The following is a 20,937-nucleotide window of genomic DNA, read 5'->3' on the forward strand; positions in this document are numbered from 1 at the left end:
CTTTCTAGAGATTCTGAATATTGCAGAAGGTATTGCCCTTGAGTAGCAAACAATTGTTCCCGACTGTTCCATTTGCCGATGCGCGAGATAGGGAAGAAAGCAACAATATGACCTGGATGCACGTGCAAAAAATTTCCTACTCTGTTGTTCATTTTATATATACCGCCCTTCGGTTAAGTACGCATACATTCATATGTCCCGTGTTCTCAACAATTTGCGATATTGTTCGATAAGTTTCGGCATATAGTTGATAGTCGATATAGTCGACCGAAAAAAAACCTCGTCTGCGGGCCGATCGTAGAGGTAGTGCAGAACCACGCAAAGCAGCTCTTAGCATAGCATAGCCATGCATAGTATAACATAGCAAGGTGGTGGGAAAGAGAAGTGAGGGTGAGTAGGAGTGTTGCGTGGGTGAGGAGGAAGGAAAGGATGAGAGGAGAGGGTAAAGCATGGCATTGCTTTGTACAGTATAGTTTAGCAAGGGGATGGGAAATGGAATTGAGCGTGAGGACTGATGTAAGGGTGAGGAGGAGGGAAAGGAGGAGGTTTGGTCGACCCTGTGCCTTGCGTCGGATGATCTCGTTCTCACGCTGGTCACGTGACCTGGGGGCGAGAGTTGCGGGAAATGGGGGAAATAGCTGCGCCGTGCCGATAGGGGCGAGAGGGGAGAGGGATAGGGGAGGAGGAGGAAGAAAGGGCCAGGAGGGAATAGGAAGGGGAGGGGGAGGGAAGCGCAGCTCGCGTTAGCGTTGGTTGCAGCACCGGCAGGCTGATCCCGAAGTGCGCGCCCGAGACGCGCTGGAGACGCGCTCCACGTCTCGTTCGCGTTAGCGTTGGTTGCAGCGCCAGCAGGCCGATCGCGAAGTGCGCGCCCGACTTAACCCGACTTAAGCCGACCTAGCCGAGCTTAAAACGTAAGGCCAGGACCAGCTAGGTGCCGATCAGCTCTGCTGTTTCTTTAGGCTTGCGCCACTAGTGCAAGCTACGCAATTATTTTTGTTGATACAACTTCTTGCGTTGACTACTTAGCAAATTTTACATATCGTCATTATGTTATTCTGCCTAGAACATTACAATTCATTACGTGACTAAAGGCTGTGAAGACACTCGTCCAGACCGTCCTATGCTGCTTATGCTACATGGATTCTTGGATTTCTGGTACATTTGGAACAGGCAGATACCAGTCCTCGGGGAACAATTCTGGTAAGTGCGCCGGCATTATTGTGTTTTGCTATAGAATACGCTAATGGTATACAAGTTGCTACTAGCGACATTATATAGAATATTTCACCTACTGAACAACTGGTCTTCTCGAATTATCGCCTGCCATTATAGAATAGAAAAAAAATGATTAAAAGTGTGAGGCCGTCAACGTAAGAGACTTCTCTTTTGGCAATGAAGATTACGCGATTTCTTGCAGCAAAATTGCATGTGCGTAAGCTTCTACGTAACTTTTCATTTAACCAGGTGCTGTATTCGCGAAGAAACCTAACTACAATATATAAAATGAAGTACAGTTATTCACTTGACCAGTACACTACTACATCTAACAGGTACAATTCTGTGCGTGTTAAAGTTGGGGACTTTAAACAACGAACTCCTTCATGAGCGATGCAAACATTTCTTTTGATATCTTCAGCCTGAAATCTGCCACCATATAGGATAGTTATGATCGTGACGTCTGTAGATTTGTGCGGCCTTGCGTCATGAAGGCATATTTAAATTATATTACGGACATATAAAACGTTATGAAGAGCCTGGTGCTTTTCTATATTGGTGGCACAGGGCAAGCCCTAAAAAATTTGTGAGTTCTTTTCAAGAATTGCAACATGTACTGTAAAATAATTAACAAATTGTTTATTCCCTAAACTCTTCTTCACAGCGAACTATACATAATGGCTTCTACGCATCTATTATCCGTTCTCTGTGAGTTCTATCTGAATTACCGGTGTTGTGCTACGTAAGGCGCATAATAATGCGGTAAGCGCATATTGTATAACTGCCAGTTCTCATAAAACAAAAACAACATATGAAACGAAACTGACATATGCATGTGCTTTGTAAAACGTCAGTGCCTTATGAACATAAGTAAGTATTTAAGGAATTGTCAATTTAATTTAGCAAGGCAATCAGCATTACTTGAAAGAGGACGCAAGCATACTTGCTATCGGGAAGATATATGTAAAAATTATATGTAAGGTGACGAAATACAAAATCACACTGCGACAACTGCGGCACGATGTCAGCAGGACCACTAGCTGCTTAAACAACGCGACATGGTATAATGCGTGAACGCCCATAACTACTTTTTCCACAGCCGTGCTTCCATCTGTTTCATATTTTATTCTACAGTGTCACCGCCACTATGTACGCAAGGAGAGTTTTTAACGTCGGCTTCGGCAGAACAACGAAATAACGGAAGCAGCCAAACTTGGATTGAATGAAAGCTCGAGCTTGAGACATCCTCACGAACTTCGCGCCTGTGTAGTCACAAAAATTTGATGAGCTTATATACGGGCGATTATCATATTTTGAGGGAAAACGATAATGAGTGCTAACTTTGTGGCAGCTGCAATATTTCCCCCTCTCATTCCACCAACTGTAATATTTTTCATAAATCATGCCAATCAATGAAACCTGTCAGCCTTTCAGACATGCCTTGTATGAATACCTAAGGAATGAACAAATGAACCTTTGTAGTGTTTTCGTAGACTGACTGAAGAGATTTCTATATCAGTCGCAATAACAGTACAGGTTATTTGTCGGCATTTTCTTCTAGCATTTAACGAAATACTAACAGCATCGTAGTCTAAGTGCACATAGTTTCTTTTTTGTCTGAAACCAAGAAGACACCAACTATAAGACGATTAGGTCTGTGAGTGGTGAATTACAGGAGGTAACGACGTAAGTTTAAGACGTGTACATCTCAACGTTGGCGGGTGTCGTTGTGGTTCTGAGGGGGACCCCCGCATCTACCACCCCCACCTCTCGGCGAGACGCGCTTCGCGCTGTTCTCTTTCAAAACTGGCTCAGTGCCCTCGTTCGGGTGCAAGCTTACGTTTGAATTTGGCGGCATAACGTTCACGTGCTCCTTCAACGAGACGCTTCTCCTTGGCGTCCACTTCCCCTGCCATTAAAGTGCGTTTTCTTCCCATGACAGGCCAGCACTAATAAACTCTCACTCACAATTCATGCGTATATGCAGTTTTTCTCATTGATCACGTGGCCTACTAGACGAGGAAACGACGAACGCCAAATTCTGAGGATGATGGAAAGAAATCTTCGTGTCAATACAGTTACGCCTTCATACTACTCGCGTCACAGCACCGCATTCATTTCGGGGGTTCAGACAAGAATGGGCACATTACAAGTGCCACATATCCAGTTTAATGTATGCAGTGGACCAAGTTGGCAATTCTGCAATACAGCAGCGATCACATACGCAGTGGGTGAAATTGTTCTTATATGTCCACAAATATATCCGGCGACGAAACGAAGAACACCAAAACCCGAACAAGGGCCCAACAAAACTTTCTCTATAAAACACAAACTTTTTTTTGTTTGCACAATGCTGATCTGCACAAATCCTTTCAATGCACGAGCAGAAAAATGCGAAACTGTGAAAAACTATTACGTACGTGTTAAATTGCACTGTCGACACTTGTAAATCACAAGCGGTTGTTGATCCCATCTACAATTGTTTAACTTCCAAGCAACTCCAAGCAGTTATGATATATATCATGAGTTACTTACTGTTGTAGCGCTAAGACCAAAATCAGAAACAAAGGAGAGCACTTCTCTTTGAGTACCGCACCGACAGGCTTGCAGAACGTCATGTGCAAGAAATACAGCGTAAAAACTACAATCTTTTTTTTTTTGTTCTACGCGAGCAAAGAATGCGGTGGCAGTTGTCGTGAACCGAAAAGGTAAAATCACAGCCTGTGCTTCGGTTTCCCGAGCAACCATTATAGAAGCATAAAAGATAGTCCATTGCCTTAGCTATAAAGGAAGGCATGGAGCGCAACGCTCCACTGACAATAATCACAGATTCTCAGGCCGCATGTACGAACTATCAGAGGGGAAAGGTCGGCGCGAAGGCACACCGGATACTTACTGAAATCAGCAGAGAACTCAACGTCAGGTATACCCAAACAATAACCTGGGCCCCTGGACACGACGGTGTTACTGGGAACCGCTATGCAGATGAGGTGGCTCGAGGTTCCACTAATTACTGAGCTGCCTCTGGCAACATCGTAGAGGACCCGACACCCATCTATCCCAGTTATAAATCAATCTTGCAATACTACAGGAAATTGAGAAGACTCTATTCAGCACCGCACAAGATCCTTTCAGCCGTGGACTCTGCGACGTTGCGTAGGGTACAAACGAATACATATACAAACCTCCATCGACCGCATATACACTACCCAACAGCCTACAAAGACATATGCCCATGGTGTGGGAGCACACCTACGCTCTATCACATTACATGGGAATGCACGGCTCACACAGAAGAGCAAGATGAGAATAACACGAGAGAGAGGTGGGAGGCATTGCTGTCCAGCTCTGCCCTCGGGGACCAGCTCAGGCTGTTCCGGAGGGCAGAAAGGATGGCGTGGGCTAGCGGTGCCTTAGAATAGGGCCCGACCACGCGAATTGCCCCGTTTTAGGGGCAACGAAATCTTTTGTACAAATAAAGTTTTGTTCTTCTCCTTATTCTTCTTCTACGCGAGCAAGCTTTTAAAATATACACAATGACAAGAAGGCTTACCTCGACGCTGTCACGTGCCACGAAAAAAAATGCAGCTTTCCATTTAGTAAAAAAAATATTGGAGCTATATTGAAACCTTAGTTAAGCAAAGTTTCTTATCAGAAACTTCATAGAAAAGAGTCCTACAGCGGCGCGTCACCATGCCACACAGCTAGAGATCAGCTGCCGCAATTCTCAAGCAAGCCTCGACGAGGAGTTGTTTTTATACTCCGTTTCCTACATCACGTGCAATGGTGTGGAAGCTACGCAAAATGTACGGTCGCCGAAATTTATCACTCCACGCGTTCCATCTATGCTTCGCTGCGCGCCAGCAGCGTTTAGTCGCACGAGCTTGCACGTGAGGCTGCCGCGACTGGCTGCAAATAAAGAACAACAAAAAGTAAGCTGATCTAAAATAGCATGTTAGCAGCCCTATGAGTACATGGTTTGTTTGCTTCTAAGGGTAAATTCATCTTTTGGTTCACATATGAGCTTATATTATCAACATTTTCGCAAAAATCGGTCAAGAATCCCCGAACCATTTCTAACGGCGAATGCATCCTCTGCAGAAAGTATATCTAGCCTCCACGGGGTTGCACCTGATGTATGAAACGGAGTATAGACACCGACATATGAAGCATACGCCCAGCCTTTCTAATGAAGGAGGCACTGCGCTTCGCAAACGCGCCTCTGTGATTCCTATACGGCGACGACGAGTTGCTTGAAAGACGGTTCTTCAATCTAGTGCATTTGTGTATTCGCCGGGAGCGGCTGGCGACAATATTTTAGCCCCGTATTCGCCGAGGAGTGGCAGGAACAGTTACTGCTTTAGTTAGCTGCGTTGCTATCCAATTTCGAGAGTTGAAACAGAGTCGAGCAGAAGAACGCTCTAAAGTGCAGGGGTAAACTGTGCCTAATGAAGTCTCAACCCATTTACACATTATAAAGAAGGTTCTAACACGTTATAATATACAGTTTCATCAGTTTGTGCAACCCCAATTCTCGCCATGAAAGGTAATGCGCTGAAGGTCAACAAGCGGAACAATTTCAAAATGGACAAAAAGGACCAAAGGGCAGCAATGTAAAAACACTACGCCATAGAAACATCAAGAGAAGAAATGTTAAACTGACTTATTTAGTACAAAGTGAACGGACGGGCGAAAACAAGGAAGTGATGAGAAACCAAAGTAAATACACATAAGTATGCCTTTTGCAGGCGTGAAGAACTCAGGGGTATGGTAAATCAAGGTATCCTTTGCAGCATAAAAGGTAATTTTCAGAACCCGCTTCATCATACAGCACTGAGAGACGGTGGCATAAGTGAGCGTTCCAAAAGCGACTGAGCACGGTTATCACAGAAACATGTGATTAGTGTTTCGCTCTTCTTGTTTGAAAAGAAAGATTATCCAAATGTACTTTCTTTTTGAAGGTGTTTATTACTTGCCTCCCGAAATTGAATTGCTTTGTCGGCCATAATTTTCTCTCATAGTACTTGACTCTCGCTTTGACGTTTAAATACTTCGCGTGTTCCAAAGCTTGACTGGTGTAGCTACTTCTACAGTTATATCGCTTCTACATTATGTTTTTCGTTGATTCCAGCGTCGTGGCTCCAGATTTGCGTGGATATGGCCTTACTACGAAGCCCAAAAACCCAGAAGACTACATGATGACAAATGTGATAGAAGATCTGAGAGAATTCATCCAAATTTTGAGTGAGTAGAAGCCTTGTGTAAAGCTTTACACATGCCAGACTCAATTTCTCTGTACTCGCCTCATCGGCGGACTAATAATGAACTTTAGACAGTGTTGAAAAATGCATTTATCGAGAAAAAGAAACGTTTACTGTGTCATACAATGTAACATTAAATGTGGTCTTTTGTAGTTTCACGTGGCTGATGCGAATCACTTGCAACTAGAAAACATAATAATTAGGCAAATTTAGAAGTCGCGATGAAATATTTATTCATAACCACTGTTTTGATGCCACAATATATGCCCAGGTGTAAGGGTCAAATTCCGTAATTCCTACACCGTCCGACTGTTTTGGGAAAATCATCACACAGTTTACAGCGCTAACGTCGAACAAGGACGTAGTACGCATTTAGCTGAAGCTGGAAAATTGTATAAACATCAAGGATATCCGGGCACAAGCAGACTCGTGCAAACCACGAACAGTTCAACACCACTTACACCAGGCAAATGTGATTGACAAACATTTTCGAATAGTTTGCAGAGATGTATGTTCCAGCTTCAAATTTGCAGGCATGTCATTTCAAGTGCCATCGCCAATAAATTCATGGTATGTTATGCTGTCAATTAGGCTAAGCCCTTTTTTCTTGTGCGAGGTCTTTATCACGTCTTCTTTTGCTAGTTTATCCGTTATCACTTCGGTTGACAGATGCAGCAGTTTTAACGCTGAAACGAAACTCAACAGACTTGATAATTCGCCTAAACAGTATCAAAAAGCCCAGTCCTCAATAAAGCCCTATTTAAAAATACGTTTTTGTTTCTTTGTGCGTCTTGATCTCATTAGTTAATGAGTTTACAATTCTGCTCAGACCAAAACTGGTAGTGATGTGAACATTTGAAAATGACACTTAGTCCCAAAATGCCCAGATAAATATTAAAATTACCTTGTATAGCTGCTACACCTAATCGCCATAAATATTTCTGTGTTGGCTAATAGCATGCTAATCCTACTGGTCGCGTCAATCGAAGAAGTTGAGGACGCGGTGGCACACATAGACAATTTGAAGTTTTGCTTATCGCGGATGTAGTGAAGCACAAAACAGAATGTTTTAGCAGGTGAGGAAATTTTGTTGCATTACTACTCTCGTTATTCTGTCAAGGTTATTAGTGCACCGTTGCGTGCCCACTAACGAGTAATGTGAGGACTACATTGTGCCACTGAATAGTAGTTTAGTCTACGTACACGTATTTTCAGTGATTTGTAGCGGTAATACGGTGGTAATATTGAAAGCCAGATCGTTTTCTGAGAACTTAAAATTATATTTAGTGGAGCATCTAAAGTTAACTGTTCTCGACAATCACCAATTGTATAGTTCAACAATTAAGAACAATTAGAACGGCAATCTTAAAATGTATTTGATTAAACTGGCTACGATTTCTGGCTACGACAATGAATCACTGCCACTGGCTGCAGACTTGGAGTGACAGTGTGACGCATTGTAAAAGGCAGCGCTTGGCATTAAGTTAGGTTAGAAAGACACTTAGTAGAAAAAAGATTGCATTGCATCTTTCAAGAAGCTCGTGCACAAACAGCTTACGACACGTCATTACACATACACCAACTTTCCCATGAACGAGTTACTTTCGATAGAAAAACTTGTGACATATTTGCCACAAATAAATGTCACATTTATTGTCACAAATAAATGTCACATTTATTGTCACAGATAAAAGAAGGCATTTATATGACGAAAAACAGTTTTGTTGCGAAGAAAAGGGAAAAAATTAAATTAAATTATGGGGTTTTACGTGCCAAAACCACGATCTGAACCAATGTGTGCAAAAATGCGCAGCATTTCACGGCGTCACGCCTAAATACAACCATTCAATCGACATACATTTATCAATGCTATTTACATATGCCGCAATGCGTCTTTTATGTCAGAAAATGATATAGTTTAAGACCACATCGCACTCAAACGGCCACAGAGTTCTTCCAAGATTCGCATCACTCGCAACCGCCGGCTCACACCTACGGGAATCCTCAGGAGATACTGCAATCGAGGAGGCCCTGCTTTGCCGTGCACAGCTGTTTCCTTCAAGTGACAAGCATGCATACAGATGGCACTACGTGCCCATAAATGGTAGGGAGCCTACATGCAACGCTCCCTAGTAAATGCCACTTTTACAGCAACGGGAACACATACCTCCTGTCAGCTGTTCTTTTGGAAACTTCAATGAAAATGTCCACATGCATTTCCTTTTTTTTTTATTCGAACAAATAAATTTTTGTTTTGTATTATGATGAAAGGTGGGCCGTACTACGTCAGCATTGAAACGATATATCACATGTAATACAGGCGGTGCTCATCGTTGACCGTCATGCTTTCGCGCCTGCGACACCACTGTTCTTTATAAATGTGGTGCAGGAAAGAATTCAGCATTAGTGCCTCGCTTGAAGTAAAACAATATTCACATTTTGTGTCGGCAAATAGCATCGGGGACCCACATGGAACCCTGATCATGAGAGATAAATTTACGAAAAATGAATTTGTAGAAACTCATAAAAATGAGTAGGAACAGCCTACGACTAGCATTACCAAGTCATAACGGGCAGTTTCGCTATCCCTGAAATTTTTAATAATAGAGTTATACCGGTACTAACATATGGCAGATAAATTTGGAGATTAACAAAATTTGGTTTGGGTTAATTGGCTAACTGTGTAAGCGTAGGCATGACAGCGGTAAAACAACGCGAACAAAGAAGGGACACGTAAGCCATACGTGCGTGGATACAAAGAAGAGATATGTGCACTGCCCTGCCTATAATATAACAAAGGAGCTATAGGAGACGTTAAGCGCAACGCTATTAGCCATGGAATGAAAGATATTAGGCGTAATATTAAGAGGCAGGAGGATGGCGGTGGGAATTAAAGAGCAAGGATGGGGCTATCCGACATTCCAGTTGAGAATAAGAGGTAGAAATGAAGTTGGTCTGGCCATGTAGTGTGTAGAGGGGGTGAGGGGTTGCAGATATTCGGTAGTCTCCGGCAGGGAGTTGGGTGCTGTGATGAAATTATAACACTTTCAATTATAACATTTCATACAAAGTCAGCTGGCGTAAGACAGGGGTAATTGGAGATGGCTGAGAGAGGTCTTCATGATGCAGTGAACATAAATATGCTGATGGTGATGATATAATGACATTAATGCGATAAATATTATTGGAAGCGGTCTTCTGGAGCGAAATCCACAATGTGAGATATTGGCGCACTATGTAGGCTATCTGTATTTTTATTTTTTGTCATAAGCCGCGTTTACATGAATGCGACAGTGTCGCATCGCATCGCATTTCTAGCGCATCGCATTCATGCAAACAGCGCTAATGCGCTAGGAAGGCGCATCACATTAATGCGCCAGGCGAGGGATAGATATACGGGCGCGAGTCGACTCTCGCGGAGCATGTAAACGCGGGATCGTCGAGAGCGGAGGCGGGGGCGCCTAAGAAGACCTTCGATGACAACCGTGAAGCTACTGAGAGGCGACGCTACTGAGAGGGGAGAACGGAGGCAGGGGTGCCCAACAATACCTTCGATGACAACCGCGAAGACACTACCGAGAAGCAAGCGAGAGCTGAGGGGGGCCTCTAACGACACAGTCCGAGCAAGTTAATTGTGAATACCACCGTGCCCCGTGTCACCGACCCGACAGTGGCCACTGCGCCCTCTCCACGGCTCTAGCCACTCTAGTCATTCTTGTTGCGCTACGTTCTCGCGAGAGTTAATGCGCTTCATGTAAACGGCATCGGATTGCCTTTCCCAAATGCGCTTGGAAATGTGATGCGCCACCGTCGCATTCATGTAAACGGGGCTATAGGTTTACTTAGTGTTTTCACTGGTTCGTGGCATTTTTGTCTGTCCTATGTGCCTGCGAAATGCTCAAGAATGCAGCAGTTCACTTTCAAAAGCAAGGCTCAAAGGATAGTGCTTGCTATAGCCTACATCATGCTGTATGTTAGTTCTTGTTTGTCGTATGCCTATTCAATCAAAAGATTGACCCGCCCCCCTCAGAAAAAAAAGAACGAAGCGTCTAAATGTACGTCGGACGTACGCGCAAACAGTCCACTTTGTCGTCTTAAAGATACGGCGGAACCATAAGGAGAAACCTCTTCCGCAACCGTGTTTCGTGAAGCTTCGCGCTAATTCAGGAATCAGTGGTTAGAACACGTACACAGAGCAGCTTATCATACACGCATACTTTCCCATCATCAAATGTGTTGGTTGAATCCCGCACAAACGAGCGGGCTAATCTACGATCCGTAGCACACCTTGGCGGTATTCAGTGCTAGCCCGGTGGAGGGCTTGCTATTCAAACGAAAGCGACGTTTAGAAGTGGTTCTATGCTTACGTTATAGCACGAAAGGTTGGAGCACAATGTACGTAAAATGCACAAGAATCGGCTTACGAAAAGCTGAAATCAATAAATATACTGCGGCGCAAGTCGAAACAGTAAAAATTTGTTCGGCTAGCTAAGCGGTGGCGCAGAGTTAGCGCCTCTATTCTCTCAGCTGCTGTCCGGAGTGAAGTCCTCTGTCGCTCCGTCTGGGCGTTTTTTTTAATCTATTTTCCGGCGAAGCTTTTTGTAAGTCACAGATATATTATTATTATATGGTTTTTAGGAGATGTTGGCGCCTTTAATTGGCGCCGGCTACTCCTTTTCACATAGAGGTATGAAAAAAAAGAAAGAAAGAATGAACCTACACGCATTAAAATTAAATGTCAACTCCAAATCACAATAACACAAAGTCCAGTCGCATAAGTGCACTAATACCACACTAATACTGAAAGTCAACTCAGAAACACAGCAACACAAAGTTCAGTCACGAAGGCGCATAAAGTTTAACACAAAATCCAGTCACATAAGTACACTAATGTCACACTAAAACTGAAAGTCCACTCAGAAAAAGGGCACACAAAGTTCAGTCACATAGCTGCACTAAAGTAAACACAACGTCCGGTCACGTAATTATACTAAAATCACGGCACATAAGATAGCATGGATTCGATTTAAAGGAAACTACATGAACCCAGGTGTCGAATTGACCATAGAGTGAGTTTATCACAAATAAACACTCTTTTCAATAGTTTCCGAGAATATTGCTCGCTTCTAGAAATCTTTGGAGTGCCATTAACGCTCGTCTTTGCAACGAATATGTTGGCCAAGGACCTAATATCTTCCTGAGGCTGAATGGCCTGCGGTCTAATGTCTCTAAATAACGTGCTAAACGTTGTTTGTGTGTATCGTGTCGCGGACATTCTAACAGAAGATGCTGTACATCCTCATCCGCGTGGCCACAAGTACATTCCGGACTATCAGCTCTCGAAATTTTTTGGAGAAAATGTTTTGTGTACGCGGTACCGAGCCGCAGACGGTGAATGAGTGTTTCGAAGGCTCTGGTTGTATTTAATGTGGACGGGATTTTGAATTGAAGTGCAGGGTCAATGTGAAATAAATCTGAAGATTTCAAGTTCTGATCAAACCATGTCGCTTTGCAACCACGGACTGAGATCTGTCTTAGTATGTGCCGCAATTCTCCTTGCGTTAGAGGGAGACCGTGTGTGTCGGTATTAATATGGGCTTGTCTAGCAGCCATGTCTGCTGCAACATTCCCAGGGATATTGCAGTGCCCAGGTATCCATTGGAACAGTATTGTGCGAGATTTTTCACTTGCCTTTGTGAGCTCCTTTAGTGTCTCATAAACTAACGCCATGTTTTGGGAATTGCTGATGCCACCACGAAGTGACGACGAAGCTGCTTGTGAGTCACAAAGGATGACCCATTGGTTCCCTTTTTGCGTTGAGTTTATGGATCATAACACAGACAATATAGCAAAAAGCTCTGCTGTAGTTGATGATGTCGTGTGAGAAAGTTTAAACGTCTGTATTCGGTTCCATTCTGGAATGACAAAGGCAGCTGTAGAAGAATTTGGTTGACAAGAACCGTCTGTATACGCTTGAATATATACAGGGTAGCGAAAGTATATCTGGTACAGCGCCAGTTGTTGGGCTGCTAGCATAAACATGTCTCGTTTGCGAATAATTCCGTCAACCGAAAGTTCAATTTTTGGGGCGCCAAATCGCCATGGAGGGTAGGAAATATCTTAGATCCAAAATTCGTTGTGTGGTAGTAGATTTTTTTGCACTTGAATCACAGTATTGATGTTCGCCCTGTCTCTCTCAATAAGTGTAATGCTAGTGGGTGCCTTTTGTGCTGCACTGAAAGGCGAAAGTAGTGTCGACAGGTTTCAACCGTCCTCATAATTGGGAATGGAGGATGACGTGCCTCTGCAATTACTAAGGAACTTGAGGTTGCTCGGGGAACACCTAAGCATACTCTAAGGCTCCTAACTATTAACCGTTGAAGTCGCTCTTCAGATGAATGGGAGATTCCATGCAGAACAGGTGAAGAATAAGCTATTTTTTGCTTTATAAGTGCATTATGCACTTTCAGTAGAGAAGAAACCGACCCTCCCCATGTCGTGCCTGCTACGCGGCGAAAAACATTTATTGTTGAGTTTATTTGTTCTTCGAGTGCTTTAATGTGAGCATTCCAAGAAAGTTGTCTGTCTAGTATAACCCCCAGAAATTTGTGTTGTTTTACTATGTCTAAACGTTGCCCCTTAAGGCACAGCTGAAAGTCTTTTAGGCATCCTCTGGTAAATGGTAGCACAGCCGTCTTACTGTAAGACAGCTCCATTCCTCTTTCTTTGAAGAATTTGTCGACAATGTTTAGGCCTTCCTGCAAAGTTCTTTGAACAAGGCTTGCGCATGAACCAGAGGCCCAAATACAAACATCATCTGCATATATAGAATAGTGTAGTGCAGGTGGAAGTCTCCGTGGTAAATCCGCCATCACACAATTAAAGATAAACGGGCTTAAGACACTGCCTTGTGGGACTCCTTGAATAAGATTATGAGAGGAACTTTTTCCTCCGCTTGTTTGAATAAATATTGATCTGCCATTCAAGAAGTTGGATATCCACCGTAGCGTCCTTCCAGAGACTCCCAGTTCTAACAGACCACACAGTATATGAGCATGACTGACTGTGTCGAAGGCTCGCTTAATGTCTAAAAAAACTGCTATTGTGACATTTACCTTAGCTCGTTCATGTTCAACATAGGTGACGATATCCAAAATTGCATCCCTGGTGCATCGCGGCCTTCGAAATCCTGTCATGTGATCTGGAAGTACTTCTGTTTGCTCACACCACCATTGCAGCCTAGTGTCAATTATTTTCTCCATGACCTTGCACAGACAGCTCGTCAGGCTCACAGGACGAAAAGACTCAAGAGATAGAGGAGTTTTACCAGGCTTCAATATAGGTATCACACGTGTTGTTTTCCAAGAGTCAGGGACATACTCCTTTTTCCACAAGTCATTCAGTAACTCCAAAAGTGCCAATAGACCATTAGGTCCCATGTTTTGCAACATACTGTATGTAATAGAATCTGGACCTGCAGCAGTCTTTGTCTCACAAGACGCAAGTGCACATTTTAGCTCAATCATAGAACTCATAGTCTAATTGCACATGCTGTGACTGAAAACACGCAAAAAGTTTTTGTTTAGCCATTTTAACTGAACTTTGAAACTCAGGAAAAGTAATAGAAATGCTTGTTATAGTTATAATCTTGCAGAATTCTTCAGTAATCTCTAATTCTGAAGTATCCCTGTCCTTCAGTGTATTGAAGTGGCACGTGATGAATCTTCCCGACATTTCGAGTGTACGAAGCCGGTATGTAGGGCTTAGCTTGTAGTCCTGCTACTTCCTGTAGTAAAAGCAGGTTTTTCGCCGATGCCACTGAGGCAACAGACACTGAGAAACTGCCGTCTCCGTTTACTCGGAACGACTGCACTTTTTCCTTTGCCGCCGACACAATTTCTGAGGAAACACGATTTGGATTCACTTGCCAAAAAGTGTGTCCTTCTTCTCACGGTCGGAATACCACTGGGATTCCTTCACTTCTTTTCTTTTTGTAGGTCACAGATGTGAAAGGTGCTTCATCACACTCAATGTCTTCATAATCGCTTAAGTCATAGTTTGAAGTATTGTCGTTATCTTGATTGTGAGTTTCCTCAAGACGAGGTCTCTTGTTCTCACCTTCGCTGGGTTCCACCATGGTCACCGGAGGCGGGCCATCAGCACCTTGATGTTCAAGGACTAGCCGTGCTGGCCTGATGATATCATTCGCATGATGCACGTTGGCAGAATCTTGGACGCGCTCCTGCGTTGCACTCATGTGCCTCAAAACACGCTGGCGGTCATAGGGCTCGTGCCGCCGTTCTCGGCTGCCTACCGCCGTAGCGGTTGGAGACACTCCGACGGAGAAGGTAGTGAAGGCTTCGTACCTGGTTCCAATGGGCTCGTAGGTCGCTACACTTCTTCTCACTCAATTTCTGACTAATGAAGTCCAGGCACAATGTAAACAAATAGTAAAACTGAAGTAAAAGGCGAGCAGCAAATAACAGGGCCAGCGCCTCGGAGAACTTCTTCTTCTTCCCATTCAAGTCACAGATTTCGGTGACGTCGATGTACGCACAAAATTTTCATCATCAGCATTGGATCGAGCGTCGTCTTCTTCCGCAGCTGCCTCGATCGCGCCCCTTGGTTTGCGCTCGTGCTCGTGCATGGCACGCGCTCGTGCCACAGCTCCCGCGTTCGTCGTCTTCTTCCACAGATGGCTGCGTTGCCGCTAATCACTCCAGCATAGAATTTCACTCCTCTTCTGTCGTCGTAATGGGGAGGCCCTGTTTACGGAGGCCCAAGCCTTTGCTTAAGAGGGCATGAGCCATTCAGTGTCTTAGGTGGTGGACAGATTTAATTTCGAAGCAATTTAATTTCCAAGAATCGCAAGCGCCAATGACAGGCGAATGCTGCTAACCACGCCGCCGAGGAAAAACGAGACATCGAATGCAAGCGACGACGGTGAACTGCGGACACCGTCGTCAGTGTCATCGTTCTCTCCGTTGCAGCCAAACGTGTGTCTAACCTCATAATTAAGAAATACTTTAATGAACCCTCGAGATGAACCCAGTGATAAAAATCGGGGCCGTATGTTTCAGCTTCGCTGGTTAACCATCTTCACGGAGTGGAAGGGCCGACGAATTTTTTATTTGTGCCGAGGAAAATAACCTTTACAGTAAACTTTTGTGTTCTTAAATATTTGAATGTCAAATAAGCCTGATGTGCATTCAGATATACTTAAAAAATCGTTCATTAGGTTTCATTATGACTTTTATTTTTACGTGTGTTAGAGGCAATGTGAGAGAAAAAAGTTTTTTTAATGAAATAACGAGAATTACGCGGGCGTACATGTAGCCCGTTGCATGCTAAAGCACTTACTACTCGTGCCCGCTTATAATGACCACGTTTGATCATCTGACTCTTCCGTAAGGCATAAGGTTTTTTTTTCCTTCTCGACTACAGCGATGGCGACCAAGAGAGATATTATCCTTGTCGGACACGACTGGGGTGGAATGGCTGCCTTGTGCTTCGCAACCATGCATGAAAAGTTAATAGACGGTCTCATCATCATCAATGGAGTGCATCCAATGGCCTTTTATAAGCAGCAGGAGCGAAGCCTGGGACAAATAAGGAAGAGCTGGTGAGAGCATTGCAGTTATCAATCTCTCTCTCCGCAGCTGTATTTGTTTAGAGAAAGTGATGTAACTTACCTGTACCAGCCGTGATGGCTCTTAGTCAACAAGCATTTGCTCCTTTGCATGAAGTCGCGATTTAGTTTTCTAGTCACAGCATCGCTAACGTGCTAGGCACGATTGAAAAGATTCGGCAAACACACTGACTGCTGACGTGCGGAATGCGAAAGCATTGCAGTCCCTTTGGTGAAATGTTTTCTTCCGAATGTGCCCTGTCCGCCCAAGGTCTCGCCTGCGTTCTAACTGTGCCTCATTAAGGCCAAATCAAAATGCGCCAGTCGTCTTAATGCGCTCGTTTGCCCACGTGGAGTTCATAACTCGACGGACCGCTCAGCAGCGTTCAATTGGACATTGGTGCTTTTTATTTTACAAACGTGGCAGAACCTCCTCCCCATTGACTGCGTCATCATGTGCCCGACGACGTACGCAATAGGCCACACGTTCAGTAAGCCAGATGGCTGCGACGTAACGCGTGCAATGACGCACGCACAAGGCACACCTTTAGTCACGCACACCTACGAAGCCGCCGAGGCGTCGGCGAAGAGTGCTCGTCTCGCACGCCGAAGGCCCGGGTTGCATTCCCATCCAGACCCAAGTTATCTTTTCAAGGGTATTAATTTACTTTATTTACAGGAACCTCTCTGAGAAATTTGACGTTAATTTGACGGATTTTTGACGTTTTTTTTTTAGTATTCGCGACATCGCCCATTTTTGGTACCTTCATTCGGTCACGGCTGCGACTACGAGGGATTTTCGCGTAAAGGGGCACGTAATGCTTTCGCATAAAGGGCGAGACACACGATGCGATTTTGCGTGCGATCTGTCGTACAACGCGCCGCATCGGCCGCCGCACTCGACAAGTTTTGAACATATTCTGCTGCATGCGGCGGCGGATCGCCGCCGCCGCATGTGACCATCCTGCAAAGTCTGCCTTGTCCCAAGCGACGCCAAACAACATTACTTTGCTTCTGTTCAGGTAGCTGGCACTCGCACATTTTGTAACGAAGCTGTCTATGACTAGGGTTCTATGCATTTTTCGTGTCCGTCAACATGCAGATCTGCGCGTGCAAAGACTCAGCCCCCAAATTTAATGCAAGATCGTTTCATTATATGCAAAAGGTTATACGTTTCCTCACTTGGATATGCATTTTCAGTAGATTAGTTATCAATAGGCACCATTTTGAAAATCAGTACTCTCGGGTAGATAATAAAGGTTTATCAAAGATTTGCCGCTGTGCGACCTGCGCCGTCCACGTGTGCGCTCGTACCGCCCTCTCTTTGTCGTCATTCCAAGCGCTTGCGTGCCTAGTTTCCTTCCGCCCTCCCGACGTGGTGCTCCCACGCCTATATCTAGTTTCCTCCGGCTCCCCGAGGTAGTCTTCCACGTGAATGTATGGCGTCGATAAAGACCACCGATCAAAATAAAAGCGTGTGTGCATGTGTCTTTCTTCAGGATGACCGCCGTCGCCGCTCAAGAGAAATAAAATTTGCTCATACCTTTGATCTAAAATCTGTGTCACCTCTATGCCGTGTGCTTAACTGCTTCGCTGGTAATCCACCTTCACAACAGAGGAATGGCGCATGATTTTTAAATTTCGGCACAAGTAACGTCGGAAACGACGTATATAGAATATTCATCGAATGATATTTATGCATAACATAAATGAAATGTCATGAATGACGTCACATGCATGTAATGGCATGCATATCATGACTTGAAAGACATCATGCCTATGCGGTGGTTTCTTTACCTGGGTATTTATCATAATGGTATGAATGTGTATATACAAGGTGTCCCACGTAACTTCAGCTAAACATTAAAAATATGCAGATGCCACGTAGCTGGACAGAACCAAGGTAATTTGTTTGCCGCCGCTTGGAGATACTCAGATTATTTTTGCATTCCGCCTAATTACAATATTAGCCTTATTTAATTCCACTTCTCCACTTCTCAAAAAAATTTGGAGGACGCTGAAGCTTCGCCTTTAGAGTGGAACTCGATAGCATTCAAAGATCCTGGCTGCTTATCAGGCTTCCCGGCAACTGCAGCTTTTTTGGCCATCTGGATTGTGTTGTTGCAAGAAAGTATCCCGCGGCAGGCCGCTGTATGGATTGTAGAAATGCTGGAAAAGTGGTTTGTGTTTGAGTTTCGGCGTAAAAGAATTATGTTTTCGCGTATATTCAAATTAAAATCCGGCGCTATCACGTCTGTAGATTGTGGGTAAGTCGTACTTCACAATTTTTTTTACGGATTTTACTTTGAGAAATACATTTTTGTTAACTAACGCCTTGCGCCATGTGGAGGGCCGGCGCAGTCGGGGTGGTTCGGGATAATTATGTGTGCCAACCATGCCCTCGCGCTGGCGCCCACGCCAACGCCGGATCTTTTGCGACCCGGGGCCCTTAAAGCTATACCGTTATAGAGCAACGGTGTCAATGAGAAAATTGTACAGCAACATGATAAACTCCCGCTACAGCTTTCCGTGGCTCAATACGTGCTACATAATCGTGTTTTTGCGAGCGTGAAAGCAGCCCACGAATACACGTAAAATGACCTCGCGACTGGCCGTTCAGGGCATACAAAAAAATTTGTTTCGCTCGTGGCATGCTCCAGTTGGTGCCTTAACAACCACAGTTTCTTTGATACGGCCTTATATGTAGTTGCACCATGTGATATGGTGCAACTGAGCACACCACTTATTATTCGGAAAGATTGTATATATATATATATATATATATATATATATATATATATATGTGTGTGTGTGTGTGTGTGTGTGTGTGTGTGTGTGTGTGTGTGTGTGTGTGTGTGTGTGTGTGTGTGTGTGTGTGTGTGTGTGTGTGTGCGTGTGTGTGCGCATGCGTGGGTTCGTTCGTGCATGCGCGCGTGCGTGCGTGCGGGTGTGTGTGTGTGCGTGTATGTTTGCGCGTATGTGTCTGTGTGACGAGACCAGGAGGTTGCGGGCGTAGGCAAACAAGGTCGTGCGAACACTGCCACGACACTTCAGCTTCCTCTCCTTTCAGACACAGCAAAGAAACATGCGCTTCGTCCTCTTTGCCGTCGCATGCGATGTCGACACAATTGTGCCCGCAATAGGCGAAGTCAATCAATTGACTGGTGGTGTTTTAAAGGTCCTTGGTGACGTTCTTTTCTCGGAATACGACGTACTTGGGTTTGCGTTTGGTTTTGCTTGCTTGCGCTTTTAGAGGTGGTGGGTGGTGGTAAACATTTATTGTTCGTGAGCCTTATGTAACGAAACTACTTGTGAGGGGGCTCACGAGCGCGTAGGGTGGCCGGGAGTTTGTGGCCCTCGACGACCCTCAAAGCCCAGTCCACCAGCCGTATTTGGTCGGCTGGGTTGGAGCTAGACACCGCGGTCTTCCATCCCTCGACGTCGTTGAGTTGCCTTCAGAGGGCGGCGGGAGCTCAGGGAATATGAACATTATGTGCTGAAAGTTGGCTCTAGGTGCGCCAATAACATTGTCAATACTCAGCGTTTTTTTATCTAATCGGCTGACAAGAGGCGAGGAACACGCTCTAGTGGACAGGGATTCGATGGGGCCGAGCCAGCATAGTGAAAACAGATAACTGCATGAAGAAGGTGGTGCCGGCTTCGATTGGTCCGCTTCGCCTTACTTAGCTTAGGGTGGCTGGTCGAAAATCGTGGCGGCGTGCAACGGAAGGATAAATATGCTGCTAAAACGGATCCTCACAGCAAGGAAGAGTTGGAAGAGCGTTGTCGTATGCATGCCGAAAGGTCTCGATAACGTTTTACTGCCACGCAAGAAGGTTTATCATGCGCAAATAAATACATGCTCACCGGCAGGTGCGAGTAGCGAGGGCCTGAGTCATCGGCGGGCAGTCATCTTCTATTCCTTTCGGAACGGAGTAGTCTGTGGCTATTCAAAAAATTTTCTGTTTTGTTCGGCATATTAATGCACTTTTTTTTCGCGTACACGTCACTTTTACGCGGTGCGTTTTCACGGTTTTGTGAGGTCGCGTGACAGACAGGCGAAGTGGGCGTAGCCAGAAAACATTAGACCAATAGCAGAAGGCTAATGGTGAAAAGGCGTCGAATCAGGAATGATTATTTTTCTTTTGTGCGGCTTAATTATGCATAATCCGTGTGTACACGTTATATCAGATGGGGAGCTATCGCGGTTTTCGCGACGTCACGTGACAGACAGGCGAACTTGGGAGTGGCCCAAAAATGTTTTGACCAATCGAGGAGGCTGATTGCAGAAATTGGAATCAAAACACTTTGGAAACATTTTACGTTATAGCGCCCCATCTTGGGATCATGGATGCTCGATCTCTAGATGATGCCGCAGTAGACGTGGCTACACCTCGTGCTTCCGATGATAAGCCTTTCTCTGGAAAATTCGAGGTGCCATCCGCGAACGAAGCGATTATGTGATGCAAGGGCTGCGGAACGGGCTTCATAGAAGAATCGCATGACTTTAAACCAAGCAGCGGGACAAGCGTACAAGAAACAGTGAATGCATTCGGTGCTTCAACGATGACAGGTGTCCGATGGCGTGATATTCAGACGCGCATAAGGGCAATTTCTGCGTGGAGGAGAAATTTGATGTAAGGTTTGGTCTCGACTAAAAACGACGTGGATATCGCTCAGCCAACGGAGCCTTTACTTTGTGCACTGTGTGGGGTAAAATCATGCTAGGAGTGTGATTCTGCTTCGTCCTTTCCGCAGGATCACTACATGGGAAGCTTGTCGACGATCTACTATTATGGGGCTTTGTTTGGCACTGATGATGATTGCTAC

The 20,937-nt window shown here is 44.7% G+C and overlaps 1 protein-coding gene across 1 annotated transcript in view; it reads left to right on the top strand.

Annotated features, from left to right (window-relative positions):
• LOC119458373 (AB hydrolase superfamily protein YfhM) overlaps window positions 1-20,937 on the top strand; it is a 42,746-nt gene that overhangs the window by 11,273 nt on the left and 10,536 nt on the right. Inside the window, exons 3-5 of the mRNA XM_037720204.2 lie at window positions 1,067-1,203; window positions 6,350-6,462; window positions 15,924-16,101. Coding sequence (XP_037576132.1) covers window positions 1,067-1,203; window positions 6,350-6,462; window positions 15,924-16,101 — 428 coding nt within the window. The remainder of the gene's footprint in view (window positions 1-1,066; window positions 1,204-6,349; window positions 6,463-15,923; window positions 16,102-20,937) is intronic.

The sequence above is a fragment of the Dermacentor silvarum genome, chromosome 7 (genome assembly GCF_013339745.2).
Source record: "Dermacentor silvarum isolate Dsil-2018 chromosome 7, BIME_Dsil_1.4, whole genome shotgun sequence".
Taxonomy (NCBI): Eukaryota; Metazoa; Arthropoda; class Arachnida; order Ixodida; family Ixodidae; genus Dermacentor; species Dermacentor silvarum.